At 62.8% G+C, this 26,521-nt stretch overlaps 3 protein-coding genes across 3 annotated transcripts in view; 1 reads left to right on the forward strand and 2 right to left on the reverse strand.

The window, feature by feature from the left end:
- Positions 1-1,260: 1,260 nt before the first annotated feature.
- On the reverse strand, positions 1,261-5,104 carry PYM1 (PYM homolog 1, exon junction complex associated factor). The gene is made up of 4 exons (XM_053967716.1): positions 5,062-5,104; positions 3,607-3,700; positions 2,301-2,549; positions 1,261-1,853 (listed from the first exon to the last, which is right to left on the reverse strand). The coding sequence occupies exons 1-4, from the start codon at positions 5,090-5,092 to the stop codon at positions 1,565-1,567; spliced, it is 663 nt and encodes a 220-aa protein (XP_053823691.1). The 5' UTR covers positions 5,093-5,104; the 3' UTR covers positions 1,261-1,564.
- Positions 5,105-7,641: 2,537 nt separating this feature from the next.
- On the reverse strand, positions 7,642-17,211 carry LOC128801660 (melanocyte protein PMEL-like). Its single transcript, XM_053967714.1, has 12 exons — positions 17,142-17,211; positions 14,832-14,963; positions 14,483-14,629; positions 13,758-13,883; positions 12,470-12,631; positions 11,301-11,678; positions 10,448-10,753; positions 9,908-10,318; positions 9,744-9,828; positions 9,452-9,654; positions 8,905-8,992; positions 7,642-7,942 (listed from the first exon to the last, which is right to left on the reverse strand). The coding sequence occupies exons 1-12, from the start codon at positions 17,203-17,205 to the stop codon at positions 7,780-7,782; spliced, it is 2,265 nt and encodes a 754-aa protein (XP_053823689.1). The 5' UTR covers positions 17,206-17,211; the 3' UTR covers positions 7,642-7,779.
- Positions 17,212-19,469: 2,258 nt separating this feature from the next.
- LOC128801435 (cyclin-dependent kinase 2-like) overlaps positions 19,470-26,521 on the forward strand; it is a 7,456-nt gene continuing 404 nt past the window's right edge. Inside the window, exons 1-6 of the mRNA XM_053967311.1 lie at positions 19,470-20,191; positions 20,282-20,359; positions 21,611-21,731; positions 22,380-22,550; positions 24,119-24,220; positions 25,797-26,000. Coding sequence (XP_053823286.1) covers positions 20,076-20,191; positions 20,282-20,359; positions 21,611-21,731; positions 22,380-22,550; positions 24,119-24,220; positions 25,797-26,000 — 792 coding nt within the window. The 5' untranslated portion in view covers positions 19,470-20,075. The remainder of the gene's footprint in view (positions 20,192-20,281; positions 20,360-21,610; positions 21,732-22,379; positions 22,551-24,118; positions 24,221-25,796; positions 26,001-26,521) is intronic.

Below are 26,521 nucleotides of genomic sequence, written 5' to 3' on the forward strand. Positions count from 1 at the left end.
CCCAGCACTCCCAGTTCCCGGTCTCTCCCAGTTCCCCCAGTTCCCCCAGTTCCCGTTCTCTCCCAGTTCCCAGTTCTCCCAGTTCTCCCAGCACTCCCAGTTCCCGGTCTCTCCCAGTTCCCCCAGTTCCCAGTTCTCCCAGTTCTCCCAGTTCTCCCAGCACTCCCAGTTCTCCCAGTTCCCCCAGTTCTCCCAGTTCCCGGTCTCTCCCAGTTCCCAGTTCCCAGTTCCAGTTCCCCCAGTTCTCCCAGTTCCCGGTCTCTCCCAGTTCCCAGTTCTCCCAGTTCTCCCAGTCCCCAGCCATCCGGCCCCGCTGGGTCGCTGCTCTTTTATTCCTCCACGTTGGGAAAAACCGAAGCAGGAAAAGGCAGAGAAAGGAAATGGGGGCGGGGGCGGCGCCGAGGGGGGGCACGGCCCCGCTCCTGGGTTTTCACCCCGATTTTAAATCCCATTAAAAAGCGGGAGTGAATTCAGGATGAAGGACCCGAACACGAAAAAAATTAAAATATAATTAGGGAAAAAAAGGGGGGAAATTGAGAATAAAGAAAAAGAAATTAAAAGAAAATTTAAAGTAATTTTTAAAAAATTAACCCCAATTAAAAAAAAAAATCAGTAAAATAAAATAAAAAGAAAAAACAAAAGAAAGTAAAAGAGAAAGTAAAGCAAAACAAAATGAAATAAAACAAATATAGTAAAACAAAATAAAATGAAATTAAATGAAATAAAACTGAATAAAACAAAATGAAATCAAATAAAATAAAACAAATAAACCAGAATAAAATAAACCAAAACTAAATAAAACAAAAAAAGGGAAATTAAATGAAATAAAATAAAATAAAATAGAAAAGAATAAAATAAAATACCTAAAATAAAATAAAATGAAATTAAAAAGAAAAAAAAACTAAAATGGAATGAAATGAAATATGAAATGAAATAAAATAAAACAAAAAACCTGAAACAAAATAAAACAAAATTAAATAAAATAAAAAAACTAAAATAAAATAAAGTAAAACATAATAAAATTAAACAAAATAAAATAAAAACCTAAAATGAAATTAAATGAAAATGAAATTAAATAAAGTAAAATAAAATAGAATAGAATAAAATAAAATAACTAAAATAAAACGAAATAAAACGAAATGAAATAAAATAAAAACCTAAAATGAAATGAAATGAAATAAGATAAAAACCTAAAATAAAACGAGATTAAATAAAATAAAAACCTAAAATAAAATGAAATAAAAACCTAAAATGAAATAAAATGAAATAAAATAAAATAAAATCCTAAAATAAAATGAAATGAAATAAAATAAAATAAAAACCTAAAATAAAATGAGACGAAATATAATAAAATGAAATAAAATAAAATAAAATAAAAACCTAAAATAAAATTAAATGAAATAAAAACCTAAAATAAAATGAAATAAAATGAAATGAAATAAAATTAAAAAAAAAAAAAAAAAAAAAAAACAAAAACCTAAAAGAAACCAAAGAGAGAAAAACCCCCAAAGCCCAGCCCGAGACCCCAAACCCCTTTAAAAGCCCGGCCGGGCCGGGGCCGCGGTCACGAGTCCGGCTGCAGCTCCAGCTCCCGCAGCTCCCGCTCCAGCGCCGCCCTCCGCGCCAGCTTCTGCAGCTGCTCGGGGCTGGGCCGCGGCACCGCGCCCGCCTCCAGCCGCCGCCGCAGCTCCTCCACCTGCCGCAGCTTCTTCCGCAGGCTCTTCATGCGCCGGCCGCGCTCCTCGGGCCCGCCCCGGCCCGCGGGGCTCCCCGAGCTCTGCCCGCAGTCACTGCCCGCGCTGCTCGCCCGCTCGGTCCCGGGCTGAGCCGCGGCGTTACGGCCGCCGTCACTCCCCGAACTCTTCCCCGAATTATTCCCGGCATTACTCCCCGAATTCCTGCCCAGATTCTTCCCCGCATTATTCCCGGCGTTATCCGCGGAGTTACTCCCCGAATTCTTCCCCAAATTCTTCCCCGAATTCTTCCCGGCGTTACTCCCCGAATTCTTCCCCGAATTATCTCTGGAATTATTCCCGACATTGCTCCCCGAATTCTTCCCCGATTTATCCCTGGAATTACTCCCGCCGTTACTCCCCGAATTATCCCCGGGATTCTCGCCGGGATTCTTGCTGGAATTCACGCTGGAATTCTTGCCGGAATTCCCAGGGTTTTCCGCGGTTTTCTCCCCCCCCTTCTCCCCCGCTGTCCCTCCTCCTCCTCCGTTGTGGCTGTCCCCTCCTCCTCCTCCTCCTCCTCCTCCTCCTCCTCCTCCTCCTCCTCCTCCTCCTCCTCCTCCTCCCAGCCCGATTTTTTCCAGCGCCTGGCTCAGTCCGTCCCCGTCGTTTTCCCGATCCTTTTCCTGCTGCTGTTTCCTTTTCTCTTTGCGTTTCAGGTTCCTCCGGGCGCTTTTGGATAAAGCTGGGGAGGGGTCGCAGCCCTCGGGCCGCCCGGGGGTCCCTCGGCTCGGTGGGGAAGGGGTGGGCTCGGGGTTTAAGCCCGGCGGCAGTTCGGGTTTGCTCCGGAAGAATTTCACGTATTTGTTCTCGTAGCTGGGGTGGGAGGGGAGGGAGGGGGGGAAAAAAAAAAGGGTCAGGGGGGTTTGGGGGGGGCGTGGAGGGGTTTGCGGGGGGACAGGAGGGAATTTTAGGGGTTTGAGGGGGACAGGAGGGGTTTAGGGGGGACAGGAGGGGTTTGGGGGGGGACAGGAGGGAATTTGAGGGGTTTGAGGGGGACAGGAGGACTTTGGGGGGGACAGGAGGGGTCTGGGGGAGTCCTGGGGGATTCTGGGGGGGACAGGAGAGGTTTGGGGGGCGTACTGGAGGGGTTTAGGGGGGACAGGAGAGGTTTGGGGGGCGTAGTGGAGGGGTTTAGGGGGGACAGGAGAGGATTTGAGGGGTTTGAGTGGGACAGGAGGGGTTTAGAGGGGTCCTGGAGGACTTTGGGGGGGTCTTGGAGGGGTTTGGGGGAGTCTTGGAGGGGTTTGGGGGGGCAGGAGGGAATTTGAGGGGTTTGAGGGGGACAGGAGGGGTCTGGGGGAGACAGAAGGGGTTTAGGGGGGTCTTGGAGGGGTTTGGGGGGGGTCCTGGAGGGGTTATGGGGGGGCAGGAGGGGTTTAGGGGGAGACAGGAGGGGTTTGGGGTGGTCCAGAAGGGGATTTGGGGGGCTTAGGGGGAGACAGGAGGGGTTTGGGGGGGTCCTGGGGGGGATTTGAAGGGTCTGGGGGGGACAGGAGGGGTTTGGGGGACCCAGGGAGGACCCAGAGCCAGGCCTGGGGTTGGACTCGACCCCTCCCCACACCCTGGGGACCCCCAGGAACCCCCTGGAACACCCCCAGGACCCCTCCCCACACCCTGGGGACCCCCCTGGGATACCCCAGGACCTCTCAGGACCCCTCCCCACGCCCTGGGGACCCCCAGGACCCCTCCCCACACCCTGGGGACCCCCTGGGACACCCCCAGGACCCCTCCCCACGCCCTGAGGACCCCCAGGACCCCCCTGGGACCCCCCCAGGACCCTTCCCCACACTCTGGGGATCCCCAAGACTCCCCTGGGACACCCCCAGGACCCCTCCCCACGCCCTGGGGACCCCCAGGACCCCCCACTCACACGGGCACCTCCTCCTGGGGCACGTAGCCCTCCTTGACCCGGCGCTGCTTCCGCCAGGTCCCGTCCGGCCGCTGCGTGGACGGGATGTACCTGCCTGGGGACAGGGGGACACTGTGGGGACACATGGGGACACTGTGGGGACACATGGGGACAGCCTGGGGACAGGGGGACACTGTGGGGACACATGGGGACAGCCCGGGGACACTGTGGGGACAGCTGGGGACAGCCTGGGGACAGGGGGACACTGTGGGGACAGCTGGGGACACTGTGGGGACACTGTGGGGACACATGGGGACAGCCTGGGGACAGCCTGGGGACACTGTGGGGACAGCTGGGGACAGCTGGGGACAGCCTGGGGACACTGTGGGGACAGCTGGGGACACTGTGGGGACAGCTGGGGACAGCCCCACAGACACCACAGGAACTTGGGGACATGGGAACAGCGGGGGACACTGCGGGGACACCCCCACAGACACGGGGACACCCTGGGGACACCTGGGGACACCCTGGGGACACCCCCACAGACATCGGGGGGACGTGGGGACACCTGGGGACACCCTGGGGACACCCTGGGGACACCTGGGGACACCCCTGGATAGCAGGGACACCCCCGAGGCCCTGCCAGGACCCCCAGGGGGGCTCGGGGACATTCCCGGGGACCCCCCAGGGCCACCCCAGGGACCCTGGGCCACCCCCCCCCCAAATCCAAACCGCCCCTCAGAGACCCCAAAACCCCTCACGGGGACCCCAAATCCTCACGGAGAGCTCCGGGACCCCTCCCCAAATACCCCAGACCCCCCTCAGGCCCCTCACGGGGGTCCTGGGACCCTTCCTCAAATCCAAACCGCCCCTCAGAGACCCCAAAACCCCTCCTGGGGACCCCAAACCCCTCACGGAGACCCCAAATCCTCACGGAGACCTCCAGGACCCCTCCCCAGAAACCTCACGGGAGTCCCGGGACCCCCCCCTCAAATCCAAACCCCCCTCAGAGACCCCCAAACCCTCACAGGGACCTCCGGGACCCCCCTCAAACACTCCGAGCCCCCCCCCCCCCCCCACAAATCCAGGGACCCCCCAGGACCCTCACGGGGATCCCGGGACCCCTCCCCAAATCCAACCCCCCCTCCCAGAGACCCCAAAACCCCTCCCGGGAACCCCAAAACCCCTCACAGAGACCCCAAAACCCCTCACGGAGACCCCAAACCCCTCACGGAGACCTCCGAGACCCCTCCCCAAAAAACCTCGCCCCCCGCCCACCCCCTCACAACCCCCGCCCCCCCCCCCCCAGGCCCCTCACGGGGGTCCCGCCCCCCCCACCCCTCCCTTGGGCCCTTCCCGCCCCCGGGAGCCCCGCGCGGGCTCGGGGGGGGGTCCCGGGGGTCTCGGGGGGGTCGGGGCAGCCCCCGGGGGGGGTCCCGGAGCCCCCCCCGGGCCGCGGGGCCCCCCCGCGCTCACCGGTCTCGTCCGTCACATAGGGCGTCGCCATCTTTGCGCGCGCGCCGCGGGGCCGCCCCGGAAGTGACGCGAGGGCGGCGGCGCGGGGGGGGGCGTGGCCCAAACGTTTCGGAGGCGTGGCCATGTGTTGGATATGGAAATTAGAGGGCGGGGCTAAAAGCGGAAATGAGCTTCACTTCTATGGTAATTAGAGGGTGTGGTAATATGGTGATAGGGAAATTAGTGGGCATGGGCACTGATGATATTTAAATACTATGGAAATTAAGGGGCGTGGTCATTGAATAAAACATGATGTGGGTGTTAGTCGAGAGGCGTGGCCATTGATAGATATTGAAATTAGAGGGCGGGGCTAAAAGCAGAAATGTGCTTTGTTTATATGGTAATTAGGGGGCGTGGTAATACATTGATAGGGAAATTAGTGGGTGTGGCAATGACATATATTTAAATGGTATGGAAATTAAGGGGCGTGGTCATTGATTAAAAGGGGGGTGTGGCACATGAGGGGGCGTGGCCATTGATGGGTATGTAAATTACAGGGCATGGCCAAAATGAGTAAATAGCCTCTAATTAATATGCAAATTACAAGGCGTGGTTACATTGTGATGCACAAATTAGTGGGCATGGTCAAATACTGGAGAGGATAATTAATTATTATGGCAATTAAGGGGTGTGGTCACCATTATGGAAATTAGGGGCGTGGCAAAATGCTGAAATAAACTTTAATTCCTATGGAAATTAGGGGGCGTGGTCATTGTTTAGAATGGGAGTCACGTGGTCTGAATTTATGCATGACCATATATGGGATATGGAAATTAAGGGGGCGTGGTCAATAGCAAACATTGTGGGAAAGGGGGCGGGGTCACTGAATGATATGGAGATTAGAAGGTGTGGCCAAGAGGAGAATGGGCTTAATTAATATTAAAATTGGGAGTGTCATCATTTGTTTATATGGAAATTAGGGGGTGTGGTCAAAATAAAACCCCTAATTATGGAAATTAGGGGGTGTGGCCATTGCTTTATGTGGAAATCACGGGCATGGTCACAAAATGGGTGTGGTCGTTTACACATATGGAAATTAGAGGGCGTGGTCAAAAGATTATATGTAAATTAAGGGGGCGTGGCATTTGCTTATATGAAAAATGTGGGTGTGGTCACAGAAAAGGGCGTGGCCATGAACAAATATGGAAATTGGACACCCCAGAGGAACAATGAAGATGTGGTCAAAGAGATCTTTAATTAATATGTAAATTAGGGGGCGTGGTCACATGTTTTGGGTCAGGGGTCCCCACATTCATGGCCCCAGAGGAGGGGCCCCCCCCGGACACCCCCAGACCCCCCAAAACCCTCCCAGGACCCCCCAAAATCCCCCAAAATTCACTCAGGACCCCCGAAATCCATCCAAAATCCCCCAAAACCCTCCCAGGACCCCCCAAAATCCCCCAAAATTCACTCAGGACCCCCCAAAATCCATCCAAAATCCCCAAAACCCTCCCAGGACCCCCCAAAATCCCCCAAAATTCACTCAGGACCCCCCAAAATCCATCCAAAATCCCCCAAAACCCTCCCAGGACCCCCCAAAATCCCCCAAAATCTACTCAGGACCCCCCAAAACCCTCCCAGGGCACCCCCAGACCCCCCAAAGCCTCCCAGGTCCCCCAAAACCCACCTGGACACCCCAAAATCCCCTCTTGGGACCTCCCCCAGAGCCCCCAAAATCCCCCCAGGACCCCCCAAAACACTCCAGGACCCCCCAAGAGCCCCCAAAACCCACCCCAAATCCTCCAAACCCCCCAAAGATCCCCCCAAAACCCACCCAAAATCCTCCAAACCCCCCCAGATCCCCCCAGAACCCCCCAAAACCGCCCCAAAATCCCCCCAAAGCCCTTCCAGGACAACCCCAGACCCCCCCAAACCCACCCCAAAATCCCCCAAATTCACCCCAAAGCTCCCCCTGATCCCCTCAGAGACCCCAAAAAACCTCTCAAAAAGCCCCCAAAGTCCCCGCAGGACACCCCTCAGACCCCCCAAAAGCCCCCCGAAACCCTCGAAACCCACCCAAAACACTCCCAGATCCCCTCAGGCCACCAAAAAACCCAACCAAAATCCCCCGTCAACCACCCCCAGGACCCCCCCAAAATCCACCCAGGACAACCCCAGACTCCCAAAACCCCCCAAACCCCCCCCTGGATACCCTCAGAGACCCCAAAACCGCCCCGAAATCTCCCCAACCCCCCGCCAGGACAACACCAGACACCCCAAAACCCCCCAGAATCCCCCGGATCCCCTCAGACTCCCCCAAAACCGCCCCAAAATCCCCCCAAACCCCCCCAGATCTCCTCAGAGCCCCCCAAAACCGCCCCAAAATCCCCCCAAACCCCCCCAGATCTCCTCAGAGCCCCCAAAACCACCCCAAAATCCCCCAAAACCCCCCGGATCCCCTCAGACTCCCCCCAAAACCGCCCCAAAATCCCCCCAAACCCCCCCAGATCTCCTCAGAGCCCCCCAAAACCGCCCCAAAATCCCCCCAAACCCCCCCAGGACCCCCTAAAACCCCCCCGGGCCCCCCCAAAGCACACACGGAGCCGGAGCCGCGGCCACACCGGTGCCTTTAATCTCGGTGCCACCGAGGCCACCACGCGTGTCCCCAACCCCCCCCCCCAGCTCCGGCGGGGGGCGGTCCGGGGGGGTTTTGGGGGGCTGGTTTTGGGGCGGGGGTCCCTAGACGGAGCGGCCCCGGAGGAGGGGGCTGCTCTCGCCGCTCGGGGCCCCGCCCAGGGCGCGCCGCAGCAGCCGCCGCACGGTGACATTTGGGGACAGCCACCCCCGGGGCCGCCCGGGGGGCGTGGGGGGCGCGGGGGACAGCGCCGGGTGCTTGACTCGTCTGGGGGGGGGGGACACGGTGTCACCTCCTCCCCTGTGGGGTGTCCCCGAGGTCCCCAACCCCACAGACAGTGTCCCCAGCCCCACAGTGTCACCTCACCCCATGGGGAGTGTCCCCGATGTCCCCAACCCCATAAGGAATGTCCCCAGCCCCACAGTGTCACCTCCACCCCATAAGGAGTGTCGCCGACCCCACAGTGTCACCTCACCCCATGGGGAGTGTCCCCAACCCCATAGAGAGTGTCCCCAGCCCCACAGTGTCACCTCCACCCCATAAGGAGTGTCGCCGACCCCATAGACAGTGTCGCCAACCCCACAGTGTCACTTCCTCCCTATGGGGTGTCCCTGATGTCCCCAACCCCACAGAGAGTGTCCCCCCACCCCATAAGGAGTGTCGCCAGCCCCACAGTGTCACCTCCACCCCATGGGGAGTGTCCCCAATGTCCCCAAACCCATAAGGAGTGTCCCCAACCCCACAGAGAGTGTCCCCAACTGCACAGCGTCACCTCCACCCCAAGGACTGTCCCCGATGTCCCCAACCCCACAGACAGTGTTCCCAAGTCCACAGAGAGTGTCCCCAACCCCACAGTGTCACCTCCCCCCCATGGGGAGTGTCCACAGTGTCCCCAACCCCACAGGGACAGTCCATGGAATGTGTCCCCAGTGTCCCCTCACCACATGGGCGGTGTCCCCTCCCCATCAGAACCCCCCACCCCATAATGTCCCCGCGGTGTCCCCAATGTCCCTGCGGTGTCCCCAGTGTCCCCTCCACCCTGACCCCCTCCCGTGAGTCCCCGCAGTGTCCCAAATGTCCCTGATGTCCCCACTGTCCCCATGTCCCCATTGTCCCTGATGTCCCTATTGTCCCCAGTGTCCACACTGTCCCCAATATCCCCAATATCCCTGATGTCCCCGATGTCCCCACTGTCCCCGATGTCCCCAGTGTCCCCAGTGTCCCCTCACCTGTAGGTGTACGCGGCTGTGCCCAGGGCAGCCGCCACCAGCACGAGCCCCAGGAACAGCGTGGCACGGCCGGTGGCCGGAGCAGCTCCTGGGGACAGCGACAGCTCAGTGCCCCCCCTTGGGGACACCCCCCGGACCTGTCCCTGTCACCTCCGGCAGGGCAGTGACAGCCCAGCCCCACCCAGGGGACCTTGGGGACATCCCCCGGACCCTGTCCCCGTGTCCCTGCCACCTCTCCAGAGCAGGGACACCCCACCCCCTCCCAGGGGACACGCAGGACCCTGTCCCCGTGTCGCACCTCCCACGGCCACGCGGGTGCCACGGCCACGGCCAGATGCCACCTCCTCCGGGGCGGGGACAGCCCAGCCCCACCCAGGGGACCTTGGGGACCCAGTTCTCGTGTCCCTGTCACCTCTCCAGAGCAGGGACACCCCAGCCCCACCAAAGGGACACCCAGGACCCTGTCCCCGTGTCCCTTCCACCCCCCCGAGCAGGGACACCCCAGCCCCACCCAGGGGACACGCAGGACCCTGTCCCCGCGTCGCACCTCCCACGGCCACGCGGGTGGTGGCCACGGCCAGCCCGTTGCCGTTGGCCAGGGACACGTTGAGGCAGAAGAGGCCGGAGCGGTTGAAGTCCTGGCGCAGCACGAACTCGCAGCCGGGCGACGGCGACACCGCCGAGCACGACTCCGCCTCCGCCGTGCGACACTCGGGGTCCGCCACCACCGTGCACACCTCCTCGGGCAGCCTGCGGGCAGCGCCGCGTCAGCGCCGGGGACGCCGCGCTGCTTTGTCGCCGCCGGTGTCGCCGGCGGTGTCGCCGCCGTCGCCACTCACCCGCCCTCGCACGTCACCGTCAGCTCCACGCTGCTGCCGCCGCCCTCGGGCACCACCTGCACGATGGCCACGCTCTCGATGCCCTCTGCGGGGGGCGAGGAGGGGTCAGCGGGGTCGGGAGGCCCCCCGGGACCCCCGGACCCCCCCGGGACCCCCGGACTCACGGACGATGTCCAGCTGGGTGGAGAAGGTGCCGTAGCGGTACAGGACACAGCCGGGCGAGCCCTCGGCCGGGGCCTGGCGCTTGACCAGTGCCAGCGGCTGGGCAGTGGCGCCAGCTGTGGCGCCAGCTATGGCTCCAGCTGTGGCTCCAGCTGTGGCGCCAACTGTGGCTCCAGCTGTGGCTCCAGCTGTGGCGCCAACTGTGGCGTCAACTGTGGCAGCGGCCAGGGACACAGCAGCGGCTCCCGCGGTGGCTTCTGTGGTGGCATCCGCCGTGACACCAAGCGTGGCTGCAGCGGTGGCATCGAGGGCAGATCCTGCTGTGGCCGATCCAGCTGTGGCCGATCCAGCTGTGGCCGATCCAACGGTGGCCGCAGCTGTGACACCACCCGCGCCTCCGTCTGTCGCCGCATCTGCAGGGACACACGGGAAACGCTGGGCGAGGACAAGGGGACAGCGAGCCCCTGGGGACAGCGAGCCCCTGGGGACACCCCCGACGTGTCCCCTCCCCGCCGCCACCCCCGGCCCGGGCCAGCACCCACCTGCAGCCGCTGTCCCCTCCGCGGGGACCGCGGTGACAGAGGTGTCCCCGGCCGCGGTGGCGACAGCGGGGGACACGGAGGAGGCGACAGCCGCGGTGCTGGCAGCGAGGGCGGGGGCGGCGGCGGAGGAGAGCTCGGTGACAGCGGCGACAGAGGGCTCGATGGCGGCGGTGACAGCGGGATCGGTGGCGGTGGGGACCGAGAGCTCGGTGACAATGGGGACAGCGGGCTCGGTGACAGCGGGGTCCGAGGGTTCCGCCGCCGAGCCCCCCGTGGGCTCCACGAGATCCCCGGAGGCTGCGGGGGATGCGGGAAAAGCGGGGTTGGGGTCACCCCGGGACCCCCCAGAGCCCGGGCTGGGGTCACCTCTGGTTTGGGACCCCCCCCCGGGACCCCCCCAACTCCAGTGCCGGGGGTGCTCCGTGTCCCCTGGTGACACTGGGGACACACACCGTGGGTTGGGGGGTCTGGGGGCTCTGTGGGGTGGGGGGGACACTGGGGACACTCAGTCTGGGGTGGGGGGACACTGGAGGCGGGGGGGGGAACATTGGGGACACACACTATGGGGTGGGGTGGGGTGGCTCTGTGGGGTGAGGGGACACTGGGGACACACACTATGGCATGGGTGGCTCTAGGGGTGGGGGGACACTGGGGACACTCACTATGGGGTGAGGGGACACTGGTGACACTCACTATGGGGTGGGGTGGCTCTGGGGGGTGAGGGGACACTGGGGACACTCACTATGGGGTGGCTCGGGGGGTTGAGAGGACACTGGGGCCACACCCCACGGAGCAGCGGGGACACCGCGACCACCCCCAGCCGGCGATGCCACCCCCCCCCCCTTCCCCTTACCCGTGCTGGCCACCGTCACCGTGCTCTGTGCCCCGGCCGGGGTGGTGGCCACGGGCCCGGTGGCCCCGGTGGGAGCCCCGGTGGGGCCCGGCGCGGTCGTGGAGCCGCAGGGGCTGAGCGGGATGGCGGCCTGGAGCACCAGGCGGGCCGAGAAGGTGCCGGTGTCCAGGTAGGTGTGGGTGACGGTGGCGCTGCGCGTGATCAGGGTCCCGCTCCGGTCGCCGAAGTCCCACGAGTAGGACACGTCGGCGTGGCGCAGGTAGCGGCTCGGGTCGTGCAGCCGCACGGCGAACGCCACCGCGCGGTTCCGCACGAAGCGCCCGGCGCCGGTCCCCGCGTCCTGCAGCTGCGACACGTCCACGGCCAGCGGGACTTGGTCTGCGGGGACAGCGCGGGGACAGCGCGGGGACACGGGGAGGGGAGGGGAGGGGAGGGGACGGCCGTTGGTCTGAGTGGCACCTGAATGCTGGCGCGCGGTGTCACCTGCAGCCGGTGTCACCTACAGCTTCAGCAGCCAGTGTCACCTGCACCTGGTGTCACCTGCACCCGTGTCACCTACAGACTTAGCACCCAATGTCACTTGCACCCAGTGTCACCTACAGCTTCAGCACCCAGTGTCATCTACAGCCAGAGTCACCTGCACCCGGTGTCACCTGCACCTGGTGTCACCTACAGCTTCAGCACCCAGTGTCATCTACAGCCAGAGTCACCTGCACCCGGTGTCACCTGCACCTGGTGTCACCTGCAGCCGGTGTCACCTGCACCCGTGTCACCTACAGCCTCAGCACCCAGTGTCATCTACAGCCAGAGTCACCTGCACCCGGTGTCACCTGCACCTGGTGTCACCTGCAGCCGGTGTCACCTGCACCCAGTGTCACCCGCACCCGTGTCACCTGCACCCAATGTCACCATCACCCAGTGTCACCTGCATCACCAGCACCCAGTGTCACCCACACTCACTGTCACCTCCACCCGGTGTCACCTCCAGCCTCAGCACCCAGTGTCACCCACACCCAGTGTCACCCGCACCTAGTGTCACCTCCACCCGGTGTCACCTTCACCCACAACCCCACCCCACCCCTGCACCCACAACCCCCACCCCAAACCCCCTGCCCCATTTCCCCGGTGCCCCCCACCCCATGTCCCCCCGGTGTCCCCGTGTCACCCACCAGTGATGCTGAACTGGGAGCTGGCGTGGCCGATGGGGATGAACTTCTGGAGGCCCCGGTAGTGGTACACGGCCACCTCCATGGTGTACGAGCCCAGGGCCACCCCGGCCGTGCCCACCGTGAGCCGCGACACCGGCCCGTCCACCACCTGCCAGTAGCGGCCTGGGGACAGCGGGGACAGTGCCACCACGGCGGGGTCAGTGCCACCACAGTGGGGACAGTGCCACCATGGTGGGGTCAGTGCCACCACAGTGGGGACAGTGCCACCATGGTGGGGTCAGTGCCACCACAGTGGGGACAGTGCCACCATGGCAGGGTCAGTGCCACCACAGTGGGGACAGTGCCACCGTGGTGGGGTCAGTGCCATCATGGGGACACCATGTACACCACCTGCCAGTAGCGGCCTGGGGACAGCGGGGACAGTGCCACCACGGTGGGGACAATGCCACCACGGTTGGGTCAGTGCCACCACAGCGGGGACAGTGCCACCACGGCGGGGTCAGTGCCACCACAGTGGGGACAATGCCACCATGGCAGGGTCAGTGCCACCACAGTGGGGTCAGTGCCACCATGGGTGACACGAGGTCATTGCCACCACATCGGGGTCAGTGCCACTGCAATGGTGTCAGTGCCACCACAGTGTGGTCAGTGCCACCACAGTGGGAACAGTGCCACCGTGGTGTGGTCAGTGCCACCATGGTGTGATCATTGCCACCAAGGCAGGGTCAGTGCCACCATGGTGTGGTCAGTGCCACCACAGTGGGGACAATGCCACCACGGCAGGGTCAGTGCCACCACGGTGGGGTCAGTGCCACCATGGTGTGGTCAGTGCCATCATGGCGGGGTCAGTGCCACCATGGTGTGGTCAGTGCCACCACGGTGGGGTCAGTGCCACCATGGGTGACACGAGGTCATTGCCACCACATCGGGGTCAGTGCCACTGCAATGGTGTCAGTGCCACCACAGTGTGGTCAGTGCCACCTCAGCGGGGTTGGTGCCACCACAGTGGGGTCAGTGACACTGCAATGGGGTCAGTGCCACCACAGCAGGGTCGGTGCCACCATAGTGGGGTCAGTGACACTGCAATGGGGTCAGTGCCACCACAGCAGGGTCAGTGCCACCACAGCGGGGTCAGTGCCACCACAGTAGGGTCAGTGCCACCACAGCGGGGTCAGTGCCACCACAGTGGGGTCGGTGCCACCACATGAGGTCAGTGCCACCTCAGTGGGGTTGGTGCCACCTCGGGGACACCCGGCGCCGCGTTTGGGGTGACCGGTGCCATCCTCACCCCATGTCCACCAGACGTAGACGAACTTGCCCCGCTTGCCCCTGGGCATGGGCTGCCCGTCGGGAAAGGTCCCGCTGGCGTCCGGCTGCTCCGCGAACACCGGGTCCCCCTGTGCCACCCGCGTGCCTGTGGGGACAGCCGGGGTCAGGGGACACCGGGGACACCGCAGGGACATCAGGGACACCGTGGGGACACACAGGGTCCAAGGAGCGGGTTTGGTGGTTTGGGATGGTTTTGAGGTGGTTTTGAGGTGGTTTTGGGGTGGTTTGGGGTGGGCTTGGGTGATTTTGGGTGGGTTTGGGGTGGTTTTGAGCAGCTTAGGGTGGCTTTGGGGTGGTTTTGGGTGGTTATGGGGTGGTTTTAGGGTGGTTTGGGATGGTTTTGGGTGCTTTCGGGGTGGTTTTGAGCAGTTTAGGGTGGTTTTGGGGTGGTTTTGGGTGGTTATGGGGTGGTTTCGGGGTGGTTTGGGGTGGTTGGGTTGGTTTTGGGGTGGGTTTGGGTGGTTTCAGGATGGTTTTGGGGCGGTTTGGGGTGGTTTTGGGTGGTTGGGATGGTTTTGGGGTGGGTTTGGGTGGTTTCAGGATGGTTTTGGGGTGGGTTTGGGTGGTTGGGATGGTTTCAGGGTGGTTGGGATGGTTTTGGGGTGGGTTTGGGTGGTTGGGATGGTTTTGGGGTGGGTTTGGGTGGTTTCAGGATGGTTTCGGGGCGGTTTGGGGCTCGCTGACCGTTGACAGTGCAGTTCTGCCCCCACACCACGCGGCCATCGGGCAGCACGTTCTGGTTGCCCGGGAAGCGCAGGGCGATGGAGAAGGTGGCCTGGGCACCCGCCATGGTGGGAGCGTCGTTGCTGACGTCGAAGGTGACATCGCCACCTGCTCGGGGACACGATCGGGGGGTGCCGGGGGGTCAGTGACACGGCTGGACCCCACCGGTGACACGGCCAGCCCAGGGGGGTGACACGGCCAGCCCACGTGGGTGACACGGCCAGCCCGGGTGGGTGACACGGCCAGTCCGGGTGGGTGACACGGCCAGTTCACGTGGGTGACATGGCCAGCCCGGGTGGGTGGCACTCACCTCGCCAGCAGTCACGGGTCCCCTGGTGCCAGGGCGGGTACAGTGCCGTGTCCCAGGTCCGGAACGGCGCCGGCCGCCCGCTCCACGCCGGGCTCCGGCCAGGGCTCCGGCCAGGGCTCCGGCCAGCGGCTCCTGCGGGGACAGCGACAGGGACACCCCTGCTCAGGGCATCAGCGGTGCCACGTGTCCCTCGTGGCACCAATTTTTGGGGGGGGTTGTCATGTCCCCCATGTCCCCCATTTTCGGGGGCTCTCATGTCCTCCCCATCTCCCATTTTCAGGGACTGTCCTGTCCCCACCCCGTCCCCCCATTCTCAGGGATTTGTCACGTCCCTCCACGTCTCCACCTCATATGGGGATGAAGGGTCCCCCCCATGTCCCCCCCACTCTCAGGGGTCCCCCATGTCCCCCACTCCCAGGGCACTTCCAGGTCCCCCGTGTCCCCAGTGTCCCCATGTCCCCCACTCCCAGGATACTGCCACATCCCCAATGTCCCCCATGTCCCCAATGACCCCCATGTCCCCTTTGTCCCCCACTCCCAGGGCACTGCCACATCCCCCATGTCCCCAATGTCCCCCACTCCCAGGATACTGCCACATCCCCAATGTCCCCCGTGTCCCCAATGACCCCCATGTCCCCTTTGTCCCCCACTCCCAGGGCACTGCCAGGTCCCCCATGTCCCCAACTCGCAGGGGTCTGTGAGGTCCCCAATGTCCCCCATGTCCCCTCCCCAGCACCCATCTCCCCATATCCCCCTCTACCAGGGGTCCCCCACCCCTGGGGTGTCCAGCCGGGTCCTCCCGACCGTGGGGACCCCGGGGGGGACCCGGGGGGGACCCGGGGGGGACCCGGGGGGGACCCGGGGGCCGCGTGACGGAGCTCGGGCCAAGCCACGCGCGGGGCAAAGCCATCACATGGCCCCAAAGCCCTTTCATGTGACGCTCAGCTGAGCCGAGCCCGGCCGGGCCGGGCCGGGACGGGGCGGGCACCCCCCGTGTGCCCCCCGGCTCGGGGGGCTGCAGGGTCACCCCAGGGTCGGGGGGCTGCAAAGTCCCCAGTGTCCCCCCCAGTGCTGGGGGGCTGCCAGGTCACCCCAATGTCGGGGGGCTACAAAGTCTCCCATGTCCCCCCTAATGTCGGGGGGCTGCAGTGTCCCTGTGTCCCCCCCAGCGTCGGAGGGCTGCCAGGTCACCCCAATGTCGGGGGGCTGCAAAGTCCCCCGTGTCCCCCCCAGTGTCGGGGGGCTGCAAAGTCCCCTGTGTCCCCCCCAATGTCGGGGGGCTGTTGGGTCACCCCAGGGTCGGGGGGCTGCAAAGTCCCCAGTGTCCCCTCCAATGTCGGGGGGCTGCAGAGCCCCTGTGTCCCCCCCAGCGTCGGAGGGCTGCCAGGTCACCCCAATGTCGGGGGGCTGCAGTGTCCCCGCACTGTTGGGGGGCTACAAATTCCCCCGTGTCCCCCCCAGTGTCGGGGGGCTGCTGTGTCCCCCGTGTCCCCACTCGCGGGGGGCTGCCAGGTCCCCCCTGTCCCCCCATTTTCAGGGGTCTCTCAGCTCCCCCCCCTTCCCCACTTCACACGGGGCTGCCACTTCCCCCCCCACTCAAAAAACGGGGTCCCCCCCCCTTGGCGGGGAGAGCGGGGCTGCGTGCCCCCCATTTCCAGCGGGATGGCGACCCCCACATCCCGCCCCACACCCCACAACCACCCCCGGGGACCCCCCAGCCACCCCCAAGGGGAATTATCGGGGTACAACGCAGCTCCGTGAAGGATTTACCTTTAAGGGAAGGCTTTGCACCCCAAAACCCCAAAGGACGAAGCTCCGGGCGCCCCCCGCACCCCAAAAAAAAACCCCACTTATGCCTCTAACCCAAACTCACAACCACCCCCAAGGGGGATTATTGGGGTACACCCGAACTCCGTGAAGGATTTACCTTTAAGGAAAGGCTTTGCACCCCAAAACCTCAAAGGACGAAGCTCCGGGCGCCCCCCGCACCCCAAAAAAAAACCCCACTTACATGGCTAACCACCTCCAATGGGGATTATCGGGGTACAACGCAGCTCCGTGAAGGATTTACGTTTAAGGAAAGGCTTTGCACCCCAAAACCCCAAAGGACGAAGCTCCGGGCGCCCCCCGCACCCCAAAACAAGCCCCACTTACGCCTCTAACCCAAACTCACACCCACCCTTAAGGGGAATTATCGGGGTACAACGCAGCTCCGTGAAGGATTTGCCTTTAAGGGAAGGCTTTGCACCCCAAAACCCCAAAGGACGAAGCTCCGGGCGCCCCCCGCACCCCAAAACAAGCCGCACTTACGCCGCTGAGCCTCAGCCAGGAGCAGGAGCGTCCCCAGAACCGCGATGGCCCCGAGCCCCCTCATGGTCCCCGCTCGCCTCCCCGCTCGCTCGGCACGGCCGGGGCAGAGGCGCCGGGCACGGGGACAGCGGCACAAAAAGGGGCGCTCATTTGCATGACCCCACCCCAAAAAAAAAAGGGGGGCGCAGGGGCCGCGCCCCCACCCCCCCACCCCCTCCCCACGTGGGGCCACCCGCGGTCACACGGTGCGGGCCTGCCCCGGGGGAGGGGGGGACGCGGGGACCCCCCCCCCAGATCGCACAGGGGGTTTTGGGGGGACACGGAGACCCCTGGGATGGGGGTTTGGGGTTTTTGGGGTTTTTGGGATTTGGGGTTTGAGGGTTGGGATTTGGGGTTTGGGATTTTTGGGGTTTGGGGTATGGGATTTTTGGGATTTGGGGTTTTTGGGGTTTTTGGGATTTTTGGGATTTGGGATTTGGAGTTTTGGGGGTTTTTGGGATTTGGGGTTTGGGGTTTGAGGATTGGGATTTTGGGGCGTGGGTTTTTTGGGATTTGGGGTTTTTGGGATTTGGGGTTTGAGGATTGGGATTTTTGGGGTTTTTGGGATTTTTGGGATTTGGGGTTTGGGGCTTTTGGGATTTGGGGTTTTTGGGATTTGGGGTTTGGGATTTGGGGTTTGGGGTTTGAGGATTGGGATTTGGGGTTTGGGGTTTTTGGGATTTGGGATTTGGGGCTTTTGGGATTTGGGATTTTTGGGATTTGGGGTTTGGGGGGTCGTGGGGGCCGCGAGGGTGACAGCCATGGGGGGGACAGCGAGGGAGCAAAAAGGGTGGGGGGTCCCCAATTCTGCACACAGCCGGGGGACCCCCGGTTTGACACTCAAGGGGGGGCCCGAGCCCAGGGAGAGCGGGGGACCCCCAGTGTGGCACGAGGGGGGTGGGGGACCCCGATCCCGGGGGGTCACACATGGGGGGACCCCGATCCCGGGGGGTGACACAGGGGGACCCCGATAATGGACAAAAGGGGAAGGGGCCCCAAATTCTGCACACGCAGGGAGACCCCGATCTCGGGGGGTGACACGGGGGGACCCCAATGACACAGGGGGACCCCGATTTCGATGGGTGACACAGGGGGACCCCAATGACACAGGGGGACCCCGATTTCGATGGGTGACACGGGGGGACCCCGATGACACAGGGGGACCCCGATTTCGGTGGGTGACACGGGGGGACCCCGATCTTTCCTGCTCTGGCCGTTTCCGTGCCCCCGGGGCTGTCCCGGTGCGTGCGGCCGCTCGTGGGGCCACATGTGCGGAGAGCCCCGTGACCCCCGGAGAGCCCCGTGACCCCCGTGTGTGCCCCGGGGCTGCTCCCCGTGACCCCGTGTGCCCCCCGTGTGTCCGGTTGTGGTCTGGCCGCAGCCCGCGGTGCGGTCCCGGTGTCCGGTCCCGGTCCCCGGTCCAGGCACCGGCCGAGCAGCCCCGGTCCTGACCCCGACCCCATCCTGGTCTCTTGTTCCGATCCCGTCCTTACCCCGGATCCCGATCCCAGTCCCGATCCCAATCCCCGGTCCCGATCCCAATCCCAGTCCTTGGTCCCAGTCTCGACCCCAATCCCTGATCCCGGTCCCCGGTCTCGGTCCTTGTCCCTGTTTCAATCACCGGTCTCAGTTCCCGATCCCAAACCCGGTCCCTATTCCAATCCCCGGTCCTGGTCCCTGTCCTTGTCCCGGTTCCAATTCCTGGTCTCGTTCCCCGGTCCCAATCCCGGCCCCTGTCCCTGTTCCAATCCATGGTCCCTGTCCGTGTCCCCAGTGTCCCGACCCCAATCCTCGGTCCGTGTCCCTGATCCCGGTCCCTGTCCCCGATGTCCCAATCCCCGGTCCCTGTCCCCAATGTCCCGATCCCAGTTCTCAGTCCCTTGTCCCTATCCCCGATGTCCCTATCCCAATCCCCGGTCCCTGTCCCCGGTGTCCCTGTCCCCGATGTCCCTATCCCCGGTGTCCCTGTCCCCGGTCCCTGTCCCCTGTGTCCCTGTCCCCGATGTCCCAATCCCCGGTCCCTATCCCCGATGTCCCGATCCCTGTCCCCGGTCCCTGTCCCTGTCCCCGATGTCCCTATCCCAATCCCCAGTGTCCCGGTCCCTGTCTCCGGTGTCCCTGTCCCCGGTGTCCCTGTCCCAATCCCCGCCGCCGCTCCCGGTAGTGTCACTATCTCTTTAAGGGATCTCCCGCGTCGCCGGTGACGTCACGCCCCGCTCAGCCAATGGGCGGCGGCTCGGGGGGCGTGGCCGGCGGAAAGGCGGGAAGCGGCGCGGGCGGGGCCGCCGCGGCTTTGGCGCGCGCGGGGGGGACGCGGCGGCCGCGCTCGGGACCCCCAGGGACCCCCCCCAGGGACCCCCAGGGACCCCCGGGGACCCCCCAGAACCCCCCCGGGACACCCCGACCCGCCCAGGGACGCCCCCGGGCCCGGGGCACCCCCGGGACACCCCCGGAGCCCCACCCCCACCCCGGATATCCCTCCCGGGGACACCCAGGGACCCCCGGGACACCCCCGGAGCCCCACCCCCACCCCGGATACCCCCCGGGACCATCCCTCACCCCCTAGAACCCCCCGAGAACACCCAGAACCCCCCCCCGGGGACACCCAGGGACCCCCGGGGACCCCCCGAGGACACCCAGAACCCCCCCCCGGGGACACCCAGGGACCCCCGCGGACACCCCCCGACCCCGTGCCACCCCCGGAGTCCCCACCCCACCCCGGATATCCCTCCGTGGGACCACCCCCCACGCCAGGGACCACCCCTGGGGACACCCCCGGGCCGCCACCCCCTGTCCCCGCTGCCGGTGTCCCCCCCCCCGGTGCCGGTGTCCCCCTGTCCCCGGTGCCGGTGTCCCCCTGTCCCCGGTGCCGGTGTCGCCGCCCGTGTCCCCTCCATGGAGAACTTCCAGAAGGTGGAGAAGATCGGCGAGGGCACCTACGGCGTGGTCTACAAGGCCCGCAACAAGGTGACAGGAGAGGTGGTGGCGCTCAAGAAGATCCGCCTGGACACGTGAGTGGGGGTCCCGGGGGGGTCACCGGGGGGGTCCCCGGGGCTCGCAGCCACCCCCCCCCCCCCCGCCAACCGCCGGTGTCACCGCAGGGAGACCGAGGGTGTCCCCAGCACGGCCATCAGGGAGATCTCGCTGCTCAAGGAGCTCAACCACCCCAACATCGTCAAGTGAGCCGGGCGGGGGGCTTTGGGGGGGTCCTGGGGGGAGATGGAACCGAGCAGGGGTCCCCAGAAGTGTCCTGGGGGTGTCTTGGGGGGTCCTGGGGGGCTCTGGGGGAGGATGTCACCAAGCAGGGGTCCCCAGAAGTGTCCTGGGGGGCTCTGGGGACTCTGGGTGGAGATGTCACTGAGGAGGGGTCCCCAGGAGTGTCTTGGGGGGGCTTTGGGGGGGTCCTGGGGGGAGATGGCACCGAGGAGGGGTCCCCAGGATTGTCCTGGGGGGCTCTGGGTGGAGATGTCACCAAGCGGGGGTCCCCAGAAGTGTCCTGAGGGTGTCCTGATGGGATCTGGGGGGCTCTGGGGGGTCCTGGTGGGCTTTGGGGGGTTCTGGGGGGAGATATCACTGAGGAGGGGTCCCCAGGAGGGTTCTGGGGGGCTTTGGGAGACCCCCGTGACCAGGGCTGTCCCCAGGCTGTGCTGTGGCCGTGCCAGGCCCTGTGGTGTCCCCGTGTCCCAGACCCTGTCCCCTGGCTGTCCCCATGTCTCAGGCTGTGTCCCAGGGCTGTCCCCAAACTGTCCCAGGGCTGTCCCCATGTCCCAGGGCTGTCCCCAAGCTGTCCCAGGGCTGTCCCCAAACTGTCCCAGAGCTGTCCCCAAACTGTCCCAGGGCTGTCCCCGTGTCCCAGGGCTGTCCCCAAGCTGTCCCAGGGCTGTCCCCAAACTGTCCCAGAGCTGTCCCCAGGCTGTCCCAGGGCTGTCCCCGAGCTGTCCCCAAGCTGTCCCCGTGTCCCAGAGCTGTCCCAGAGCTGTCCCCGTGTCCCAGAGCTGTCCCCAAGCTGTCCCCATGTCCCCAGGCTCCTGGATGTCATCCACACGGAGAACAAGCTGTACCTGGTGTCCCCATGTCCCTGTCCCCATGTCTCAGGCTGTGTCCCAGAGCTGTCCCCAAGCTGTCCCAGGGCTGTCCCCATGTCCCAGAGCTGTCCCAGGGCTGTCCCCAAGCTGTCCCAGGGCTGTCCCCAAGCTGTCCCCGTGTCCCCAGGCTCCTGGATGTCATCCACACGGAGAACAAGCTGTACCTGGTGTCCCCATGTCCCTGTCCCCATGTCCCTGTCCCCATGTCTCAGGCTGTGTCCCAGGGCTGTCCCCGAGCTGTCCCCGTGTCCCAGAGCTGTCCCCAAGCTGTCCCCGTGTCCCAGAGCTGTCCCAGGGCTGTCCCCGTGTCCCCGAGCTGTCCCCAAGCTGTCCCCGTGTCCCCAGGCTCCTGGATGTCATCCACACGGAGAACAAGCTGTACCTGGTGTTCGAGTTCCTGCACCAGGACCTCAAGAAGTTCATGGACTCCTCGTCCCTCAGCGGGATCGCGCTGCCGCTCATCAAGGTGGGCCCTAAAACACCTGGGGGGGCCCTAAAACACCTGGGGGGGCCCCTAAAACACCTGGGGGGACATTGGGGGGACCCTAAAACACCTGTGGGTGACTCAGGGGTCACTCAGGGGATGTCCCCTAGGATGTCCCCAATGTCCCCAAGGATGTCCCCTGTCCCCAGAGTCACCTGTCCCAGCTGCTGCTGGGCCTGGCCTTCTGCCAGGTGACCCCAAAACCCCAAACCCACCCTTGGGGTCCCCAGGGTCACTCGGGGATCACTCAGGTCACTCAGGGGATGTCCCCTAGGATGTCCCCAATGTCCCCAACGATGTCCCCCTGTCCCTAGAGTTACCTGTCCCAGCTGCTGCAGGGGCTGGTGTTCTGCCAGGTGACCCCAAAACCTCCATGGGGGTCCCCAGAGCCACTCAGGGGTCACTCAGAGGGCTGACCTCGATGTCCCCAAGGATGTCCCCAATGTCCCCAACGATGTCCCCCCTGTCCCCAGAGTTACCTGTTCCAGCTGCTGCAGGGCCTGGCCTTCTGCCAGGTGACCCCAAAACCCCAAACCCTCCCTGGGGGTCCCCAGGGTCACTCGGGGGTCACTCAGGTCACTCAGGGGATGTCCCCTAGGATGTCCCCAACGATGTCCCCCCTGTCCCCAGAGTTACCTGTTCCAGCTGCTGCAGGGGCTGGCCTTCTGCCACGCCCACCGGGTGCTGCACCGGGACCTGAAGCCGCAGAACCTGCTCATCAACGCCGAGGGCTCCATCAAGCTGGCCGACTTCGGGCTGGCCCGCGCCTTCGGGGTGCCCGTGCGCACCTACACGCACGAGGTGGGGGGTTTGGGGGGGATCTGGGGGGGTCTGGGGGGCCCAGAACCCCTTTAGGGTCCCTATGTAAACCTACACGCACAAGGTGTGGGGTTTGGGGGGGATCTGGGGGGGTCTGGGGGCTCAGAACCCATTTACAGTCCCCATATAAACCTACACGCACGAGGTGGGGGCTTTGGGGGGGATTTGGGAGGGATTTTGGGGGGCCCAGAACCCCTTTAGGGTCCCCATGTAAACCTACACGCACGAGGTGGGGGGTTTGGGGGGGATCTGGGGGGGTCTGGGGCGCCCAGAACCCATTTAGGGTCCCCATATAACACATGAGGGGGGCTTTGGGGGGTTTGGGGGTCCAGAACCCATTTAGGGTCCCCATATAAACCTACACGCATGAGGTGGGGGGTTTGGGGGGGATCTGGGAGGGATTTTGGGGGGCCCAGAACTCATTTAGGGTCCCCATGTAAACCTACACACACAGGGGCTTTGGGGGGGGATCTGGGGGGATTTTGGGGGGTTTGGGGGCGTTTGGGGGTGGCCAGAACCCATTTAGGGTCCCCATATAACACATGAGGTGGGCTTTGGGGGGCTTGGGGGGCTCAGAACCCCTTTAAGGTCCCCATGTAAACCTACACACACAAGGTGGGGCTTTGGGGGGGATCTGGGAGGGATTTTGGGGGGGTTGGGGGGGATTTTGGGGGGCTCCGAACCCATTTAGGGTCCCCATATAAAGCTACTCGCACGAGGTGTGGGGTTTGGGGGGGATTTCAGGGGTTTGGGGGGGATTTTGAGGGGCCCAGAACCCCTTTAGGGTCCCTATATAAACCTACACGTACGGGGTGTGGGGTTTGGGGGGGATCTGGGGGAATTTCGTGGGTTTAGGGGGGGGGTTGGGGGGAATTTTGGGGGTTGGGGGTGGCCAGAACCCATTTAGGGTCCCCATATAACACACAAGGTGGGGCTTGGGGGGCTTTGGGGGGCTCAGAACCCCTTTAGGGTCCCCATATAAACCTGCATGCACGAGGTGGGGGATTTGGGGGGGATTTCAGGAATTTTGGGGGGATTTCGGGGGTTTGGGGGGGGATTTGGGGGGGCTCAGAGCCCCTTTAGGGATGTCCTGTCCCTGATGATGTCCCCAGTGTCCCCTGTGTGACAGGTGGTGACCCTGTGGTACCTTTGGGATGTCAGGTTGTGATGATGTCCCCGATGTCCCCAATGTCCCCCCAATGTCCCCAATGTCCCCAGGTGGTGACCCTGTGGTACCTTTGGGATGTCCTGTTGGTGATGGTGTCCCCGATGTCCCCAATGTCCCCCCGGTGTCCCCAATGTCCCCAGGTGGTGACCCTGTGGTACCTTTGGGATGTCCTGTTGGTGATGGTGTCCCCGATGTCCCCTCAGTGTCCCCAATGTCCCCAGGTGGTGACCCTGTGGTACCTTTGGGATGTCAGGTTGTGATGATGTCCCTGATGTCCCCCCGGTGTCCCCAATGTCCCCAGGTGGTGACCCTGTGGTACCTTTGGGATGTCCTGTTGGTGATGGTGTCCCCGATGTCCCCTCAGTGTCCCCAATGTCCCCAGGTGGTGACCCTGTGGTACCGCGCCCCCGAGATCCTGCTGGGCTGCAAATATTACAGCACGGCCGTGGACATCTGGAGCCTGGGCTGCATCTTCGCCGAGATGGTGAGGGGACATTGGGGACACTGGGGGGACGTTGGGGACAGCGGGGACACTGGGGGGACACTGGGGACAGCGGGGGGACACTGGGGACATTGGGGACACTGGGGACATTGGGAACACTGGTGACACTGAGGGGACATTGGGGACAATGGGGACATTGGGGACACTGAGGGGACATCGGGGACAGCAGGGACAGTGGGGGGACATCGGGGACACTGAGGGGACATTGGGGACACTGGGGGGACATTGGGTTCCCAGGGTGACACACGGGTCCCCAGGGTCCCCACAGGGTGACATTGGGGTCTCTGGGGGTGTCCTGGGTGTCCCCCCCCCGCCCCCAGGGTGACGCCGCGGTGACGTCACCGTGGGAACAAAGGGACATTGTGGGGCCCCGGGGGGGGGGAGGGGACACCATGTGACCCCCCCACGTCACCCGGGGTGGCCACAACGTCCGGGGGGGTCACGAGGGGCTCACGGGGCTGGGGAGGGGACAAAGCCCCCGGGGGAGGGGACAGGAGGGGACCCCGGGGTGGCTTTGGGACCCCCGGGTGACCCCAGGTGACCCTGGGGGTGGCCAGGATGTCCCCAGCCCCCCAGGGATGGCTTTGGGGGGTGCCCCGGGGGGGGTCTCAGGTGTCCCTTGGGGTGTCCCTGTGTCCCTGACCCCCCTGGGGATGTCCCCTGCCCCCCGTGTGTCCCCAGATCACTCCCCGGGCTCTGAGATCAAACCCGGTATCCCCTGTGGTGTCCCCAATGTCCCAATCCCCTGTTCCCGGGTGACTCCGAGGTCGACCAGCTGTCCCCAATGTCCCCAATGTCCCTGTGATGTCCCCAATGTCCCCTGTGATGTCCCAATGATGTCCCCAATGTCCCTGTGATGTCCCCAATGTCCCTGTGATGTCCCAATGATGTCCCCAATGTCCCTGTGATGTCCCCAATGTCCCCTGTGATGTCTCCAATGTCCCTGTGATGTCCCAATGATGTCCCCAATGTCCCCAGTGATGTCCCCAATGTCCCTGTGATGTCCCCAATGATGTCCCCAATGTCCCTGTGATGTCCCAATGATGTCCCCAATGTCCCCAATGTCCCTGTGATGTCCCCAATGTCCCCTGTGATGTCTCCAATGTCCCCAATGTCCCTGTGATGTCCCCAATGATGTCCCCAATGTCCCTGTGATGTCCCAATGATGTCCCCAATGTCCCCAATGTCCCTGTGATGTCCCCAATGTCCCCAATGTCCCTGTGATGTCCCCAATGTCCCAGTGATGTCCCCAATGTCCCTGTGATGTCCCCAATGATGTCCCCAATGTCCCAATGATGTCCCCAATGTCCCCAATGTCCCAATGATGTCCCCAATGTCCCCAGATCACGCGCCGGGCGCTGTTCCCCGGTGACTCCGAGATCGACCGGCTGTTCCCATTGTCCCTGTGATGTCCTCAGTGTCTCAGTGATGTCCCAGTGATGTCCCCAATGTCCCCAATGTCCCAATGATGTCCCCAATGTCCCAATGATGTCCCCAATGATGTCCCCAATGTCCCTGTGATGTCCCAATGTCCCAATGATGTCCCCAATGTCCCCAGATCACGCGCCGGGCGCTGTTCCCCGGTGACTCCGAGATCGACCAGCTGTTCCGCATTTTCCGCACGCTGGGCACGCCGGACGAGGCCGCCTGGCCGGGGGTGTCGGCGCTGCCCGACTACAAAGCCACCTTCCCCCGCTGGGCGCGCCAGGACCTGGCCAAGGTGCTGCCCCCGCTGGACGACGAGGGCCGCAAGCTCCTGGCGGTGAGGGCACGCTCGGGCCTCCTTCTCCCACCTCTCCCTGCTTCTCCCCCACTTCTTCCTTCGTTTTCCCACTTTTCCCCAATTTTTCCTTCATTTTCCCACCTTTCCCTGCTTTTCCCCCACTTCTTCCTTTGTTTTCCCACTTTTCCCCAATTTTTCCCCAATTTTTCCTTCATTTTCCCACCTCTCCCTGCTTCTCCCCCACTTCTTCCTTCGTTTTCCCACTTTTCCCCAATTTTTCCCCAATTTTTCCTTCGTTTTCCCACCTCTCCCTGCTTTTCCCCCACTTCTTCCTTCGTTTTCCCACTTTTCCCCAATTTTTCCCCAATTTTTCCTTCGTTTTCCCACCTCTCCCTGCTTCTCCCCCACTTCTTCCTTCGTTTTCCCACTTTTCCCCAATTTTTCCCCAATTTTTCCTTCGTTTTCCCACCTTTTCCTGCTCTTTCCCCAATTCTTCCTTCAATTTTCCCATCTTTCCTTGATTTTCCCCAATTCTTCCTTCATTTTCCCAGATTTTCCCC

The sequence above is a fragment of the Vidua chalybeata genome, chromosome 30 (assembly GCF_026979565.1).
Source record: "Vidua chalybeata isolate OUT-0048 chromosome 30, bVidCha1 merged haplotype, whole genome shotgun sequence".
NCBI lineage: Eukaryota > Metazoa > Chordata > Aves > Passeriformes > Viduidae > Vidua > Vidua chalybeata.

Bases quoted from the DNA above. Each gene is read 5' to 3' on its own strand.
- LOC128801660 (XM_053967714.1), bottom strand. From the start codon at position 17,205: ATGAGGGGGCTCGGGGCCATCGCGGTTCTGGGGACGCTCCTGCTCCTG. The intron at 11,679-12,469 runs GTGGGTGACACG...CTGTCCCCGCAG, and splicing joins CTCCCAGTTCAGCATCACTG to ACCAAGTCCCGCTGGCCGTG. The intron at 9,655-9,743 runs GTGAGTGGCGAC...CGCTGCCCGCAG, and splicing joins ACGGTGACGTGCGAGGGCGG to GCTGCCCGAGGAGGTGTGCA.
- PYM1 (XM_053967716.1), bottom strand. From the start codon at position 5,092: ATGGCGACGCCCTATGTGACGGACGAGACCG. The intron at 2,550-3,606 runs GTGAGTGGGGGG...CTCCCACCCCAG, and splicing joins CCCCAGGAGGAGGTGCCCGT to CTACGAGAACAAATACGTGA. The intron at 1,854-2,300 runs GGGAGGAGGAGG...GAAGAGTTCGGG, and splicing joins GCGCTGGAAAAAATCGGGCT to GAGTGACGGCGGCCGTAACG.